Source organism: Cibotium barometz, chromosome 3 (assembly GCF_041138505.1).
Source record: "Cibotium barometz isolate CiBa-2024 chromosome 3, ASM4113850v1, whole genome shotgun sequence".
Classification (NCBI taxonomy): Eukaryota; Viridiplantae; Streptophyta; class Polypodiopsida; order Cyatheales; family Cibotiaceae; genus Cibotium; species Cibotium barometz.
Window position 1 is genome coordinate 21,841,930 of NC_141048.1, and position 15,657 is coordinate 21,857,586.

General features: G+C 45.3%; 1 protein-coding gene across 1 annotated transcript in view; it reads right to left on the minus strand.

The window, feature by feature from the left end:
* The window catches only part of LOC147639834 (SH3 domain-containing protein), a 65,236-nt gene that overhangs the window by 35,103 nt on the left and 14,476 nt on the right, over positions 1–15,657 (minus strand). Inside the window, exons 2-14 of the mRNA XM_086774553.1 lie at positions 9,137–9,196; positions 8,956–9,048; positions 8,367–8,595; positions 3,186–3,292; positions 2,983–3,048; positions 2,727–2,827; positions 2,456–2,550; positions 2,257–2,277; positions 2,052–2,147; positions 1,819–1,939; positions 1,531–1,722; positions 1,229–1,443; positions 75–349 (exon numbers count right to left, since the gene is read on the minus strand). Of these exons, the coding sequence (XP_086630679.1) occupies positions 75–349; positions 1,229–1,443; positions 1,531–1,722; positions 1,819–1,939; positions 2,052–2,147; positions 2,257–2,277; positions 2,456–2,550; positions 2,727–2,827; positions 2,983–3,048; positions 3,186–3,292; positions 8,367–8,595; positions 8,956–9,048; positions 9,137–9,196 (1,671 nt within the window). The remainder of the gene's footprint in view (positions 1–74; positions 350–1,228; positions 1,444–1,530; positions 1,723–1,818; positions 1,940–2,051; positions 2,148–2,256; positions 2,278–2,455; positions 2,551–2,726; positions 2,828–2,982; positions 3,049–3,185; positions 3,293–8,366; positions 8,596–8,955; positions 9,049–9,136; positions 9,197–15,657) is intronic.

The window sequence follows — 15,657 nt, forward strand, 5'->3', positions numbered from 1 at the left end:
TATAGCGCTGCGGCTCCTTTGACTGTTTACCATGCTCAAAACCACTTATTATTTTACATTGAAGCCAAACTGACCTTGAAACGTGCATGGAGAGTTAGCAGTATTTCATTGAGCAAAGATGCCGGCCATGAAGGGTCAGATAGCTCTCCAGCGATGATTGACTTTAATTCATCAAAAGACTCATACGGACTTTGCAACCATATGAGTGCTTTGATAACCGCACCACGAACATAAACACACTCACATGCTACGGTGGTCCGAACAGCTTCTTTTAACGATGACAACATGCTGCTTATAGACTCCTTCCCACCAGATGCCGAAGGAAAAGGAGCAACTTTGTTCCGAGGAACTGCAGAGAAAACACCCACCAGATTTGTCATGAGTCTTTTCATGATTCAGGACAGAAAAAGCCTACCTCGTATCCTGCACATGCATGGTTGCTGGTGACCACCTGGAATGTGTAACTGTTGTTCCCAAACCAGTGTAATATGTGCCCTACAAAGCAACCTCATCCAAGGGCTATGCACCTCAGTTAAAACTTCTTATGCAGAACAATAGGACACCATGCTGTTCTAGGCCATATCTCCTCCATCCCCGGGGATATAACGAATCAGCCTCCCTCACAAAGACTCTGCATGTCTTGTGATCTCCTAAAATCAGGTGTCTCATGACTGCATATTCCTGCCAACGACCCCCCTGTGGTCTTAGTGACAACTCATGACATATAAACCATACCACCTCTGAAACGTCCATCCCCCACCTCTCGATGCTCAAACTTGCTAGTGGCGAAAGCCCAACGACCTCCCCGTGGTCTTAGTAACAAGTCATCACATATAAACCATACCACCTCCGAAATGGCCATCCCCCACTTCTGGATGCTCAAACTTACCATGGTGACGCAAGTGGGTTGCTACTTCTTGATCTCAAACAAAGTCAATCTAGGTCTTGTCTTGAGCATCATAAAGAGCTGGAAATCCTTCCAAAGAAAGCCCATATACCATGGGCTTCCTTAGGAGTGATGCCGTATATGGACTTTCTTTACAAATGCCTTCGGTCCTCTATGGTTCCCACTTTTGTTAAGTATATATGCATGCCTCATCGCCTCATTATTCAAACACTATTTTACAGATTTTTTGTAACCATGACCCAGAGATTGAGCCACTGCTCAATTGTGCAAATCAGTTTGTGTACAGGTAAGAGCTAAACATACAGCAAAAGTTGTACTAACCTTCAGCCTCAGACTGCTCTACTTCAGAGCTTGCTAAATCAGATGCATTTGTAGACATGACTCCACTGTCAACAAGGGCCTCAGGGTGACTGTCCTCATCAACTGCATACCCTCGCAATGAATATGCTGCAGCTCTGCTCTTCCCCATTTCTTGTACGACTCTAGCAGCTGCATGCAAGACTGGCCTTATTGGACTTCGGAATGCCGATTCCAATCTGCAAAAACAACAAATTTAAGATTTCTATGCCACAAAGTATCTCAAAATGTCTTGATTAAGCGCAAACACACTTGATCCTGTTTACCTTCGCATCACAAGTTTTATTAAAGCCTGCGGACGCCGTGGTCTTGAAGCTGGCCTCTCTTTTGGAGCTTTGGGTGGGAGCGCATTGCCATCCTTCACCTGCTGGGGATTATTTGTCGGTGGAGAAGGAGCATCTGGAAACTTCAAGATTGCGGTGGTCAACATAGCCCAACCACCTGCACGCTCTTCCAGCCTGTGTAGAAGGATATAACCACACACAACACATAAGATCAAACGAGCATGCTTGAACTTCTTCGAGGAACCCCACGTGCCACATGTAGATTCATACCTTTCGTTGTTATCAAACTTCCCTAAAATACACATGATAGCTTCAAAGCAAACCCGTTCGCTTGGGTCAAGGAGAAGCTGATACAAAATGGTCTGATACTGCGACTTTAAATCCGGTCTTTCTGCAGTCAGGCAATGTTTGCACTCATATCAGTATATGAGAACACAAAGATGATACAAGATAATCAGGCCAGACTCTTTCGTACATGGCTCAGCAGAGAGTTCTTCTCTTACCATCCAGAACGCGTGCACGTGACAGAATAAAGCAAAGCCGTGCAAGGTAAACGCGAGCCAAAACATCATGCAGCTGCAACACCTCTTGTAATGCACCTGTACACAGGCATAGAGTGACCATTATTCTGTTGTTCTAAGCACATTCAACAAACTGAGGACCAGAATGTCTTGAAAAGAAAATGCATGTGTAAGAGACTCGATATACCTCCACTGAGAGCTATCTTGGCTGGGAAGAAACACAAAACAGTTCAAACAATGTCTCAGTACAAGTTAAATCATAAACTTGTATCTCGGCAAAAAGTAAAAAGAAGACTGTATATCCAGGAACAATCATAGAGCTGGGCTTGATCGAGGCATAGCATGCTACCTCACATAAAGTTTCATGGTGTTCAATATCAACTTACCCACAGCCATTGCAACTGCATATGGATCACGGGTAGCCAATTCAGATACAATAGCCAGGGCATGCCTCACTCCAATTGGATCTGCACACGCTATACTGAAACATGACAAACCACCTAACATTATATTGAACATCTGATGATCAATATAGTTCTTAAAAGAACTAATGTGTATTGCTACTAGTCCCGAATGCCCCAAACGACCTTGATTTTTTGTGATGGATGATGGAAGCACTGTAACCATAAACAATTCGTAAATAAAGCAAGAACCTACCCTTGGACTGCCCGGTGCAAAAATGCTGGATTTCCAGGATCCAGAGGAAGCCTTCTCAATGTACTCAAAGCTGCATACTGGAGATTGCTACGTACTGCTGACTGCAACACAATGAAACCCCCATTGTTATTGCAGCCGCACAAAGTCAAAGTACGTTTTTTGTCTGTCAACATGATTGCATAAGCAGGCAGGCAGATGCATGGCAGGGGGTAGGGAGGTGTTTTAGAAACCTCATGACTTAAAGCCAAGCACATACTTCTTTGTCAACAGTTTGCCTTCCAAACATTCCCTTTTTTCTCTTCACTTTCCCAGCATCTGCAACCTGCCTTGCAAATCAGTATATTTCAGTCACCAAAAGAGCACTTGATTATAGAACCCATTACAGCATTTGATCTTGGGAATCATCAAACCTCTTAGTAAGCACAACTACAACAGCATGGAGAGTCTTGTAGTTCAAACCTTGTCCAATATGCCAAAAACAATCTCATACAGTTTGTTCAGGAGGTCATCCTTATTTGTTGGTGCATAAGTGAGTGCCTTGAGTGCAGCGATCCGCTTCGGATGAGCTGCAAAAAAATCATCAAGCTCAGCTTTACAACACCATTTCTCATCAGTCAGCTTCGTACAGCCTAGATGTTTTACATTCTTGTCCATTTGTTTTGAATGAACATTTCAAAATGCATGCCAACGTAAAAGCAAAGTGTCTGTAAAGAATGACTAGTATTCCAGTTTTCTCCCACAAAAACAACATCACACGGATTTCCAAGCATCCAAGCACATTTCAATTACTGAAGAGCAGCAGTTGGACCAGCTTGTTTATATGCAAAGGCTTTCTCCAGGCAGCAGGGAACCAGGTTGTCCACTAAATAGATTTTTACACATGCAAACATAGGCATGCGCCCACGCGCGCTGACACACACAACCCCTACAGATCTGGCTGACCACTTTGGAGTGATTTGGGCACCATTTTAGACGGCCAAGCCAATAGGACATAGGAACCTACATGTGGACCGGCTGGGCCAGGAGTTGGTCAGTGATGGGCAAACAAGTGTATCCACTTGTGGGAGTTAATAAGGAAAAGCAGGTCATGGTGCTGGGCAACCAGCCCTCGTACTTGGGTTATTTGTGTCACATGCATTGTAGAACACTTGCACCTATGTGCTAGGGTTTTCCAAAGATAGAAAGATGAGTGTGGCGGAATCACACATATAGCACACACACGAATCCTAAACTACTGCTCTATATTATGTACAAGAAAGAAGTAGTGCAACTGAAATTCTTCAAGTACAAGATGTGGCTGAGAATATAGACGTCTAATAACCGCCCTGAGACCTCCTATACAATCCTGGCTAGCACTTCACCTACAAAGAAACACTCTGTGAAGTGCAACACTGAGGAAAGATGAATATGACAATTTGGCTACCCACGTATATATACACACCAATTCTCCTAGTCAGCCAATAGTATTGTTGTCGGCCAGCTCTACCCAACTGTCATGTCACCACTGCCACATCATCACTACCACATGGCAGTGCCACACGTCACCTACGCTAATTGGCATTGCCCGTCGGCTGCTATCTGATGTCTGCCCCTGCCTGCATACTCGTAGGTGTGTCACATTCTCCCCTACTTGCATTGTGTCCTCAACTGCACACTGTCCATATAAAGTGCCCTTCCATAAAAGGACAAGACCCAACCAAAGTTCATCCACGATACCCAAGATCCCAAACACTGCCATACCACTTTGCATCCTCTACAAAGGCTCAAATTCTGCACAAAAACCCACAAAGAAACCTGCGGATGACCAACTTCCACTGGATTGAGCACTTTCCCTTAGTCCAACCGTCCATGGAACTTGATACATATGAGCCACCATGATATCCAACAGGTTTGAGTCTTTGATTAGGTGCTAATCGCAATCCAATAAATACATAAACACAGTTCCACAAGCACCCATCTTACATCACAAGGAATGGACATCAAGAAAGTATAATTTGGTCAAATCAAGGAGACCCCACAAAAACAGAAGTAATTCTTCAGGGACGTCATTGTGCCAAAGTGAGGAACAACGTCAAGCCTCCCAACAAAATGCTTCCAACCTCAATCCCATGCAGCATGTCCCTATGCAACTAAACTTGATCTAGTCATGCACCAAAGGTTTGGGAACCGACGGCTGGAAGGCAAAGTTACAGCCAGGTATGGACACGATCTGGTCTGAAACCTTTGGCAAGTTTAAAATATAGTTTATGAATGGACAAGCTGACCAGCACAGCTGGGGGCTGTTTTGGGCATACTTAAGGGCCTCCAAAATTCAACTTTGGGAGTTCATGTGGATGCTTTTGGTGGCCAATCCGCAACCATGTCATCTACTTATGATGTCGTGAACGATACTACCACGCAGTCTGCAAAGGCACCTCTTCGGGCAAGTACATGTGACTTCTACCGTCTCAATATTTGGGACAGCCGGTACTTACGGCAAGTTTATGAATTGATTGATTGCCATTAGTACCGAATCAGAGACTTAAACCCATGCACAAACTGTTGCTTCTTCATGCTCAATACACAGTAGAGAGATGACCTAATCTACCATGTATTACTAACATGATGACTCCTCTTTGTCCTCGGAAATTGGAATGGGCTCTAGAACCTCCATCTATCTCGATCACCTTCAAGCCTTGTAGTGTTTTCTCCTTGGGCTTATCCTCCAGAATATGTCCCTTTCTTCGTGACTCCGTCATCGATACCACTTCCTTACCACTCTATGTGCTACCTTTCTTGCTTGGATCTCTTGTCGGTCAATCTGCCAACTTGTTCCCTAACAGTTGGATAAAGTCCTCACTCCTCTCTATCCTATATGATGCCACTATGCTCTTGTAAAGATCGACGTTGGTGGACCATACTTGCCGAAACTCCATGTTCTGAACCTGCCACAAATGTAATCGAAGAAAACAAACACACCTTTGAAGGATCAGGCGAAGGTTTCATCCTTGTGCGTATGGAGGAAGGTAGGGTGTAGCCAACTCACTCACAGAAGCCACATACACCCAGATGTATAAAACGCTACCCGATCTCCCTCCTCTGTCCACGAACTCGCCGGCCTGTAGCACCCCCTTGGAGACGCCCTTTTGCCGTGTTTTGTTGTTGAATATGCTCACCTATTGAGTGTTGTCATGCAGCCTCAATAGGCTATAGTTTTCCCAAATCTCACTGTGTAACTATTTGGCCATCCTAGCTCTATTCACATAATGAAATCCATGCCCGGACACCAGACAGGTGGAAGAAGACATGGGAACAGGGTCCATGAGGATTGATTAAGAAAAAGCACCATTCTTGGTCAAAAAACAAGAAAAAGCAAAAAGTCAAACAAGGTTGACCACCACGAGCCAAGGGCACCATTGGAAAGAGGAGACTAAGCCGGACCAAAAAGCTAAAAGCCGCATTCTCAATAAGCAGCTCTAGGGCCAAAAAGCAAGGCCCTGAAGTTGTAAAAGCACAAATCAAGAACTTTGGTTATTATTAATAATATTTAATAAAAAGACAAAAGCAAAGCAAAAGCATTACTTTTTGGCAAAAAGCAAGGCTTCCCCAAGTATAAAAGAAGCATGAGCCTCTCTTGAGCATCAAGTTGAAGAAGAACCTCTTCATCGCGTTGCCATCTTCGTTCAAACGTGAAGATTATCTTCTTCTTCATCATCTATGAACCAAATCGTGGAGTTTTTCATCGCTACCCGCGCTGATTTCAGAGCGCCTCCAGCAACTGCAGTGCCACGTCACCATATTTCCATGCGATTGTACGGGTCCATACAACTGTATGGACTGTACGGGCAAAACCATTAAAACAAGTTTTATATCAGTTTTCTTGCCAGAAAGAGCTTCTCTAGGGTTTTCATCATCGACAAGGTAATAAGAATTGTGGAGATTATTCATGGGATGAGCGAGTGGATTTAGAGCTTGGACATGGAACATGAAGCTTGGACATGGAAGCTTGAACTTGAGCATAGACATGAAGAACTTGGACATAGAGCTTGGGTATGAAGCTTGGACATGAACATGGAACACAGAGCTTAAACATGGAGCTTGGACTTTGGACTAGGACTTGGACTTGGATTTGGATTCACTGGACTTGGGATCCATTGGATTTGGATATTGGATCTGGTACTAACTGGTGAGAGATACTTGTGGGTCATCCCCGTGGTGTGCTCGACATCAGAGATCTTGTGCGTCGACATAGACTAGGATATCATACATCAGCATATTTGTTTGTTTTGTATTCATTGATTGTATTGATCCTGGCCAGCGTGCCCGTGGATTGTTCCTGAATAAATTCCTGAAAGGGGGCGGGGCCTGTTCCCCGCTCAATGTGGTGTATAGACCCCCATTCTCTTTTCTCTCCCCTCTCTCTCTTTATATTTTTATCTCTTGGACACGTGGTTGAGTCTGTCACTGCACGCCCCGTTGGACTTACAGTGGTATCAAAGCAGGATTTTTCTTGAAGAAACTTTCTCGGGGTGATAGAGCCATGTCGAGAGCAAAGGGAGACCATGGGCCTCATGAAGGGAACAACCATGAGGTTGTTACAGAAATTCTTGATGGGAACCGCGGCCATGACATCAGAGTCATGATTTTCAGCGGTTCAGACGACCTCTCAAAGACGAAGAACTTATTTCTTGGAGAACCAAAAGAGAACAGGAGCAAAGAAGGGCTCAAATGTTAGCAGATTTCATCAAGGATTGAGCCACTGAAGCCAAAGGAGTTAAAACTGCTAAAGCCTATTTTCGGGTTTGTATCATAAGAAAACCCTTCTTGATGACATAAAAAGTCACTAAATTTCTATTCTGCAATCTGTTTCAAAACATCTTTGAAATCCTCTTTGGTAGCATAAGGATCCTTCATCAAAGTGAAATCCATATGGTAACCCATAGAAACCGCATGGCTCAAGGGTCTCCGAGATAATGCATTTGCTTCCTTGTTGGATTTGACATTCATCGGCCACAACATGGCTTGCTTCGTTCAAGACTGCTCCAATGCAATCTCATCATGTTCAACCACAAAAAAAGGTCTAGAATATCCAACACTGGTCCTTTGCTAGCATAAAGTCTCAATGCTTCAAAAGGATTCTGTTTCAGCTTTGGTCCACAAAGATCCCATGGCTTTATTTGTCGAAACATGCAATGGGCTAAGCACCAATGCAAACCATTTGTCGAACTTCCTGCCATGATGTCAATCTGATGATCTTCCGATCTCTCTGGCTTCTTTGCCTTCCTTTCCCTTACCTGTCTTGAAGAAACCCTGACCTCATGTGAACATGGCACAAATCTAGCCACTCTATGGAGTGACAGTCCCATAGAAGTGGCACCAAAAATGGAGATGGACCAAATGGGCGGCCAAATGGTGACAAATTCCACTTTTAGTACCCGCTCCAGACTGGGGCGACATGTAAATTCTCATCGTCTACCCAATATATGGAAATTAAACAATATAAGGTATACTGCGTGCAAATCAGATTCTTCTTGGCCTGCTCACGAGGTGTGATTCACTAGCAAAATTCTTCCCCTCACCACACCAGATCACGTTGGCCATAGCACAATGAGACTACGGAAGCAAGGTGCTCAGAAAAAAAGAGAAGTTTGAAAGCAATACCTTCCACATCAGCATTCGCAGCCTCTTTTGTCAACTGGTCTATGATTCGAGGCACAACGTCAGCCCTTGTGACTCCTCCAGTTGCATTGAGATCAGCAAGTGCATCCCAATTGGGAGTCGAAATTCCACCGCCCGGTGCTACACCTTGACCTCCACTGTCAGAAAGAATGCGAGCAAGATAATAATACACATATCGCAGAACATGTCTGTCTTCACACTGCTGGTGTAACTGCATGCAAAAGGGAACCAGGTTCTCACAACAATCACAGGGACCAAACAGACTACGGTCTGTAAGCAAGTCTGTTACTTAAAAACCGCATACTAGTTCAACAGTTTACATTGAGGCTGGATACAGAAACGTCCATATCCATGGGACATGCAGGGAGTTGAACAGGCAACATTGCATATCCAGTGTCCATTCTGACACACAGCCAGGATGGCCCCCGGTTGACAGGAGGGGACAATTCTGTATCCAGCCCGAAAACACTGATCTGATGCTTGAAAGTGGCTTATTACATCATTAACTTGCAAGTTGGACTATATGCTCTAATATGTGAAGATCATGGTGCAGTGCTTGAAAAGGCATTACCATCAATAAGGATGGGGCCAGAGATGGGTCAACAGAGTTGTAAACAGCCAGCTTTGGGAATATTTGATGCACAAGCTGGCTTGAAGAACTTTTCTGCAGCAATCATTTAAACAGTTAAAAGTCAAAACACTTGGAAACAAAGCAATGGCTGGAAAGCGGTATAAACTGGCTTTTAAGAGACCTGATCAGATGCTGCTGCCAACTCGTGCAAGCTTCTGGCAAGTTGAGAATAAGACACGGGCTGCATATCAGCACAGAAGCCATCAGCACTCAAAAACATACCTTTGCACCTAGATAGAAATCAGGAACTCTCTTGGGGATAACCAACATAGGAAAACTTTAGCATTTTAAAAGTTGTAAGTTCAGCAGTGTTAGGGTCTTACGTATGCCAATGGGAAGTTCAATTTATTTCCCTAGCTTAACAAAAATCAAAGTGCGATCTTGACTCCATGGGAGTCTACTCGCAAAAAGGTTAAAATCATCAACTCCATCATGTATAGCACAGACTACATTATTATCTATCAGATCCCTACTCACATCACCAGTGCCCAAAGAGAAGGCTCATCACCATTAACGGACGACCATGTAACCACCCTATTTGCTCTAATGATTGATGGACACAGAATGCAGAGACTAGAAATTTGAGTTCTTTAAATGTTATTTAGTAGGACTTTGAGATGATTGATGGACACAGAAGGGAGAGACTAGAAATTAAATGTTATTTAGTAGGACTTTGAGATGCCTTCTACATCTTTTATCACAGTAATACCACTCAATACGTGTTAGTCTTGGTCTCAAGGGCTGATTTGGCCTCGTAAATGTTAATATAACTTTCTTTCTTTTCTCATCCTAAAGCCTATATCCCTCCCTCTTCCATTTGTTCTCCTACTTTGACCTTGCTCATTTGCTTCCAAGAGCCATCTCCAGCTTGTGAACCATTTGTTCTCCATACATCTTCTAATCTTAAGCCATATGGTCTCACAAAAGTCAATTGTGTCGTTTAGAGTGTGAGCAAGTCTTTTAACAATCTAAAATTAGTAATGTTCCATCAAATCATAACGATGTTGCACGCATATAGGGCAATATGTTAAGCAAGTTCCAAAACGTTTACCAATCCTAAATTCCATATGACATGATAAGGAACCGGTCATGGTGTTTCCCATCTTTTAAAAGGGTGTGACGCACCTGCAAAATACACTCAGGATTAGCAAAGTTGGTGTATGACCGCCACCGGGCATCTGTCATATGTGGGGATGGCCAACTTGGCGAGGTCAAACAAGTCTAGGTAGTAGGCCGACACCTCTGAACAGGTTAGTTTGGCCACGGAGTGGGCTGATCAACCGACCAGCAAATCCAAGGGCTGGATTAAATACAATAAGTACCTCTAAAGAAAATGAATGTTTAAAATAAATAAAAAACTAATAGCCCCCCAGCCCATCACCCCCGCCCCTCCTCTTCAATCATCAATCATTCAGCCTTCTACAGTCAGCTATCAAGCACATCATTACGAGGCGTTCCATGCAATGCGTTTCATAAATGTTTTAGAAATGTTTCATACCTTTTTAAGTGGGATACATGTCCTTTAAAAAATAACAAAATAACAAAATAAAAAAATAAAAAAAAATCAAGAAAGAGACTTCTATTAAGTATGAAAAAAGGCATACAACAATCACAAATAGAATAGAAACACCCCAATACGTAAGGTGATCTCAACCACTAAGGAGCATCATGGTGCCATGAAAGACCTATGGGACTAGAGGAAAAGAAAATGCCATGGTCCCACTCCTGCATAAATACAACGTGCTTTGCTTGCGCGAAACGAGAGGACCCCTGAATACGAGCCCAAGTAGCCATGAGAGTATGGATGATATCACCCCTTATAGTGCTAATGCATTGAGACTCAAAAATCTAGACACCCTCAATCGCCTCCGTGCATCTAGCTCTCCAGATCTACCATGCTGTAATACTGGCAACAATCTCCCAACTGGTGTCGATAATCTGTCTGGGGGCTGCATAATGAGAGTGAGGGACATCCTGCAACAAATAATGTTGGGCAACACCTCTACGAATGAAAATAGCAGTGTCTGTATCACTGCCATTGTAGAAAAGCTACAAACCAAACTCGGAAAGCAAAGCACCTGCCTCCCAAGTAACATGCATGGTGCAGCCACTCAATTTGCCCATAAGTTGGGCTATAGAACCCCAAATACACTGTGCAATGCTACATCCCCATAAACAATGTTGTACAGTCTAAAATTTGCCACACATCTCGGGCAGGAATTTGCTACACTGAAAACCAATCTCCACTGATTAGCGGGGAGACCAACATGTAAAAATAACCAAAAGAAATGAGAGATCTGGCTCCTTCTGTATGAATGCCAAAGCCTATCCCAATATCTACGTTGTATAACTGGAGAGATGTCATGTCACGTGCATCCGGCACTTGGATGCCACGTAGACATTTCTGTACAGAAGGTGCAGGACCTGGGATGGTGAACTGGTCCCATGTGAGCCCAATCCGGGACGAGTCAGCTAGGGATCCATCTCAGTCGTCCGAGTTCAGGTGTGCATTGTCCTGCACATGAGTCCAAGGTCAGGTGTGCACTGTCCTGCACATGAAACAGTGTCAGTCCGCGCTGTGAGTCTCCCTCTAGAATGATGTCAGTGGTTCTGTGTATCTGGTATGGTACCGGATGCCAGATCATTGAGTAGATTATGTTTAGGACAAGGGGCCAGCCCATAGGGCTACCCCGGAGCTTAGTATGGGCATGGGAATGGTGTGAAACCATCCCCATGTGGGCCAATAAGGCCCAGGCTGGACCCACCAGCCATGGAAGGGCTGTGGGACAGCCCTAAGGCAAGAATTAAGGCCATTTTCAGGAGGTTACAGCCTTCATAGGGCTGTAGGGCAAGTATGGGGCAGCCCATACAGGCTGCCCAGCCCATGGATTGTGGGCCAAGGCTATGCCCAGCCTTCTAGAAGCAAGCGCCTGCCTCCCCAGCTTGCTAGGGAATTTACGCAGCATTTATTGGGATTTATTTGAGCATTTAATGCTGAAAATACTCAGTCGTGGGAATATTATGCTGGCCGCCTGCTCTTATGCTGGCCGACGGCCCCTGAAGGGTAGTATAAATAGTAGAGCTCCACAATCCCATCATTCATCTCATTTTTCACCAAGTGCTCAAGCAAACCAAGGGGCCAAGACAGCCCAGGGCTTGCTAACGCAAAGGGGTGAAGGATTCAGGTCAAGGGCAGGATTTTCCAGCCAAGAAAGGTCAAGTTTTCTGTATTTGTTTTCAGATTTACATCATTCTAATAAAGCAAATACACCATCCGTGGTGGGGGCCCTACAGAGGGTAATTGGGACCCAATACTCTGTCCTCTCCATCTCCCCCTTCTCTCTCTATTTTCTGCACATCTCCTTTCAGTTTGTGCGTTAATTTCCGTCGCGAAAAGAGTGCTGATTTCTGAGTTTTGAAGTACCGATCCTTCTCCGAAGCTTCCGCATACTACAGTGGTATCAGAGCCTACTTCAAGGACAAAGATTCAGCAAAGAAAACCAAAAAAAAATTCTCGCTCGTGTGGTTGCTTTTTAGACGCCGGTGGACTACCCCTTTCGGAGTGACTCCTGTCCCTCGAAGGACGGTTGGTTTTTAGCCTCCGGAAGTCTCCCACACAGATAGTGGATGGTCAGATTGCGTTCCGGAAAGGAATTGCATTTTCCCGCTATGGCGAGCTTCGGCGATGAGAGAGAACCAGAACCATGGGACCAGAGTGCACCAGGCAGCCCAGCTAGGGCACCCGGCTTGAGTGTCACAAACATGTTCCAGCAGATGATGCAAGCACTCGCAGAACAGACAGCCAAGTTGGATGAGCAGAAAGTGCGGATCTTGGCTCTGGAGGAGCGTACCCGCCCTCCAGCGTCGCGTTTTCCATCTCCTCCTCCCTCTCCTTCCGTATCCCAGATACCAGATCCTCGTCACAGGGACCCTCTCGCGGGGTCACAGCCGCAGCCAAGCTCCTTGCTTGAGATGCAGATGCGTGCATTGGAGATCCGACAACGAGAAGACGACGCCATGCGACGCGTGGAACACGAGCGTTACCTCCGAGCTTTGGATGCCAGATTGACACCAACGGCGCCCTCGAATCATTTTCCCGAGAAAATGAATTTCAGAAGTATAATGGTAAACTCGATCCCACAACTCTTTATTCATGGTTACATCAATTTGAAGCTTACTTTGCCGCAGTTAGGAAAACAGATACTGACAAAGTGATCTTAGCTAGTTGGTACTTGGAAGGTGAGGCCATTCCTTGGTGACTCAGTGGGCTCATGCCCACAGCAGAGCAGGTATGGCAACTTATGTGTGGGACGAGTTCGTCCGCGACCTTAAGCAGCGGTTTCTACCACCCCACTACCTTGAGCGACTCGAAGACGAGTTCAGGGGAGTGCGTCAGAACGCGCAACCAGTCCTTCAACTTGCCAATAAAATTTTGACCTTGTGTCTACAATTAGGCTTATCTGATACGGACAAGAAAGGGCAGTTTTTGTATGGCCTGGACACACAAATCCAATGGGAGGTGCGTATGTTTAGGCCAGCCACCTTTGAGGACGCACTCTCGCTTGCGCAGAGTGCAAAAATGAAACACAATGGTGGCAAGCCCAAGACTTCCCAGCCGGCTTCCCCCAGGGCTAACACCTCGGGGGGCAAAAGCCAGAACCAGACAAGGTCTTCCCCAGGACAGAGCCCGGGAGCCTCTGGCTCCAAGACTCGAACAATGCGTCTAAGCTTACTCCAGACCAAAAAGCGGAGGCAAGCAAGACAGGTGGCAAGTTGAGTGCTGAGGAGCTTTCTCAGTACAAGAAGGAGGATAGATGTTTCTTTTGTCATACAAAAGGACATACTTCTCGGGATTGTCCGAAGAAACCTCTAAATGCCACCGCCGCCTCCACAGCTTCCGTGGTGAGCTCAGCTCCCACACAGACCCCAGCGGCTACCCCTAGTTCTTCAACCCCCGGTGCTTCAGTTGGAGCAATTATTAGCCAGGAGCTCGAAGATAAGCAGAAGGGCGCCCATGACCAGGAGTATGAGCGCAACGAATTGCTCAAGTCCTTTGGCTACATAGGTGGCCAGAGAGTCGTTGTCTTGTTTGACAGCGGCAGCACGGAGGATGTGGTCACGGAACACGCAACTAGGGGTGCGCGTTTCGAGTTGACTCCGGTGGACAAACAAGTTGAGGGTTTTAGCACAGGTATGACGAGCGTCAAGTATGAAGCTCTAGGTGCTAAGTTAGTAATTCAGGGCATAGAGTTTGTGCATAACTTTATGGTTGCCCCTCTTGTAGGAGCAGACATAATTTTGGGTATCCAATGGTTTCACAAGTTTCTTCTTGATGTCAAGTGGGACAAGCACACGTTCCCGATCAATCGAAATGTGTCAAACACCCCGGTGACCATTAAGTGTGAGCCAGGTATTCCAAACTTTCCGCTCATAAGCCACTTGCAGGCTAAGCGAGCAGTCAGGAAAGGCGCACAGTGTGCGATGATTTACATCCAGACAGCCCAGACGGTGGCCAGTGCTTCCGAGAAGTACTCGGTTCTTCATGAAAAGTTCCAGAAGATTTTTCTTCGGGACAGCCTCCCTCCCCAGCTCCCCCCGTCCAGACTGGAGGATCACAGGATTGACCTCCTCCCAGACTCGGAACCCCCGAGCAAGTTTCCGTATCGCCTTTCCAAGGCAATGGAATCGGAGATGGACCGCCAACTCCAAGAATTGTTGCAAGCTGGCTTCATTCGCCCCAGTGTGTCGCCATTTGCAGCACCGATCTTGTTTGTCAAGAAGAAAGACGGGTCTTCCAGGTTGTGTGTCGATTATCGTGCACTCAACAAGCTGACTATCAAGAGCAGATTCCCGATGGCCTCCAATTGACTATATTCTCGAGAGGCTGAATGGAGCAATGGTGTTCTCCAAACTGGATTTAAAGAGTGGGTACCACCAGGTACGGATCGTAGAGGGGGACATCCCCAAGACAGCCTTCTGTACAGAACGGGCCCACTATGAATTTGTGGTCATGCCATTTGGTTTGACGAACGCCCCACCTACATTTAACCGCATGATGATGCGTATTTTCCGGGATTTGATTGGAAAGTGTGTGTTCATATTTCTGGACGACATACTCATATTTTCAGCTACAGTTGAGCGGCATGACATTGATGTGGAGAAAGTCCTTAAGTTGCTGGAAAGCAACGAGCTCTACGTCAATGAAAAGAAGTCAGAATTTTATCTGTTCCAGGTACATTACTTGGGATATATAATTAGTGCTGAATTGGTGACCGAGGAGTTGCAGGTAATGTGTTTACCTATGTTTCCACAGTTGGATAAATCTGGTGTCGGCCGGATGAGTGTGTACTCTCCGGGCACCCGAATCTTGTACATATAAATACTTCTGTTGGTAATAAAGATACCTCAAGGGGGGGCTGGCCCAACTTCAGCCCCTAGTGCTGTGTCATGTGCAAGTTGGTTTATGTTTACAGTATGTATATGCTCTTGTAACGTTTCACAATGATGGTAATCATGTATATGTTAGGAATGGTTGATGTATGTATGCTGTTTTGCTAGTGAATTGGTTCCGTATACACATGCCCGTGTGTGACATGGGCCATGTTGTACTGAGTTGGACTCTTCCTTGAATGTAAATAAAGA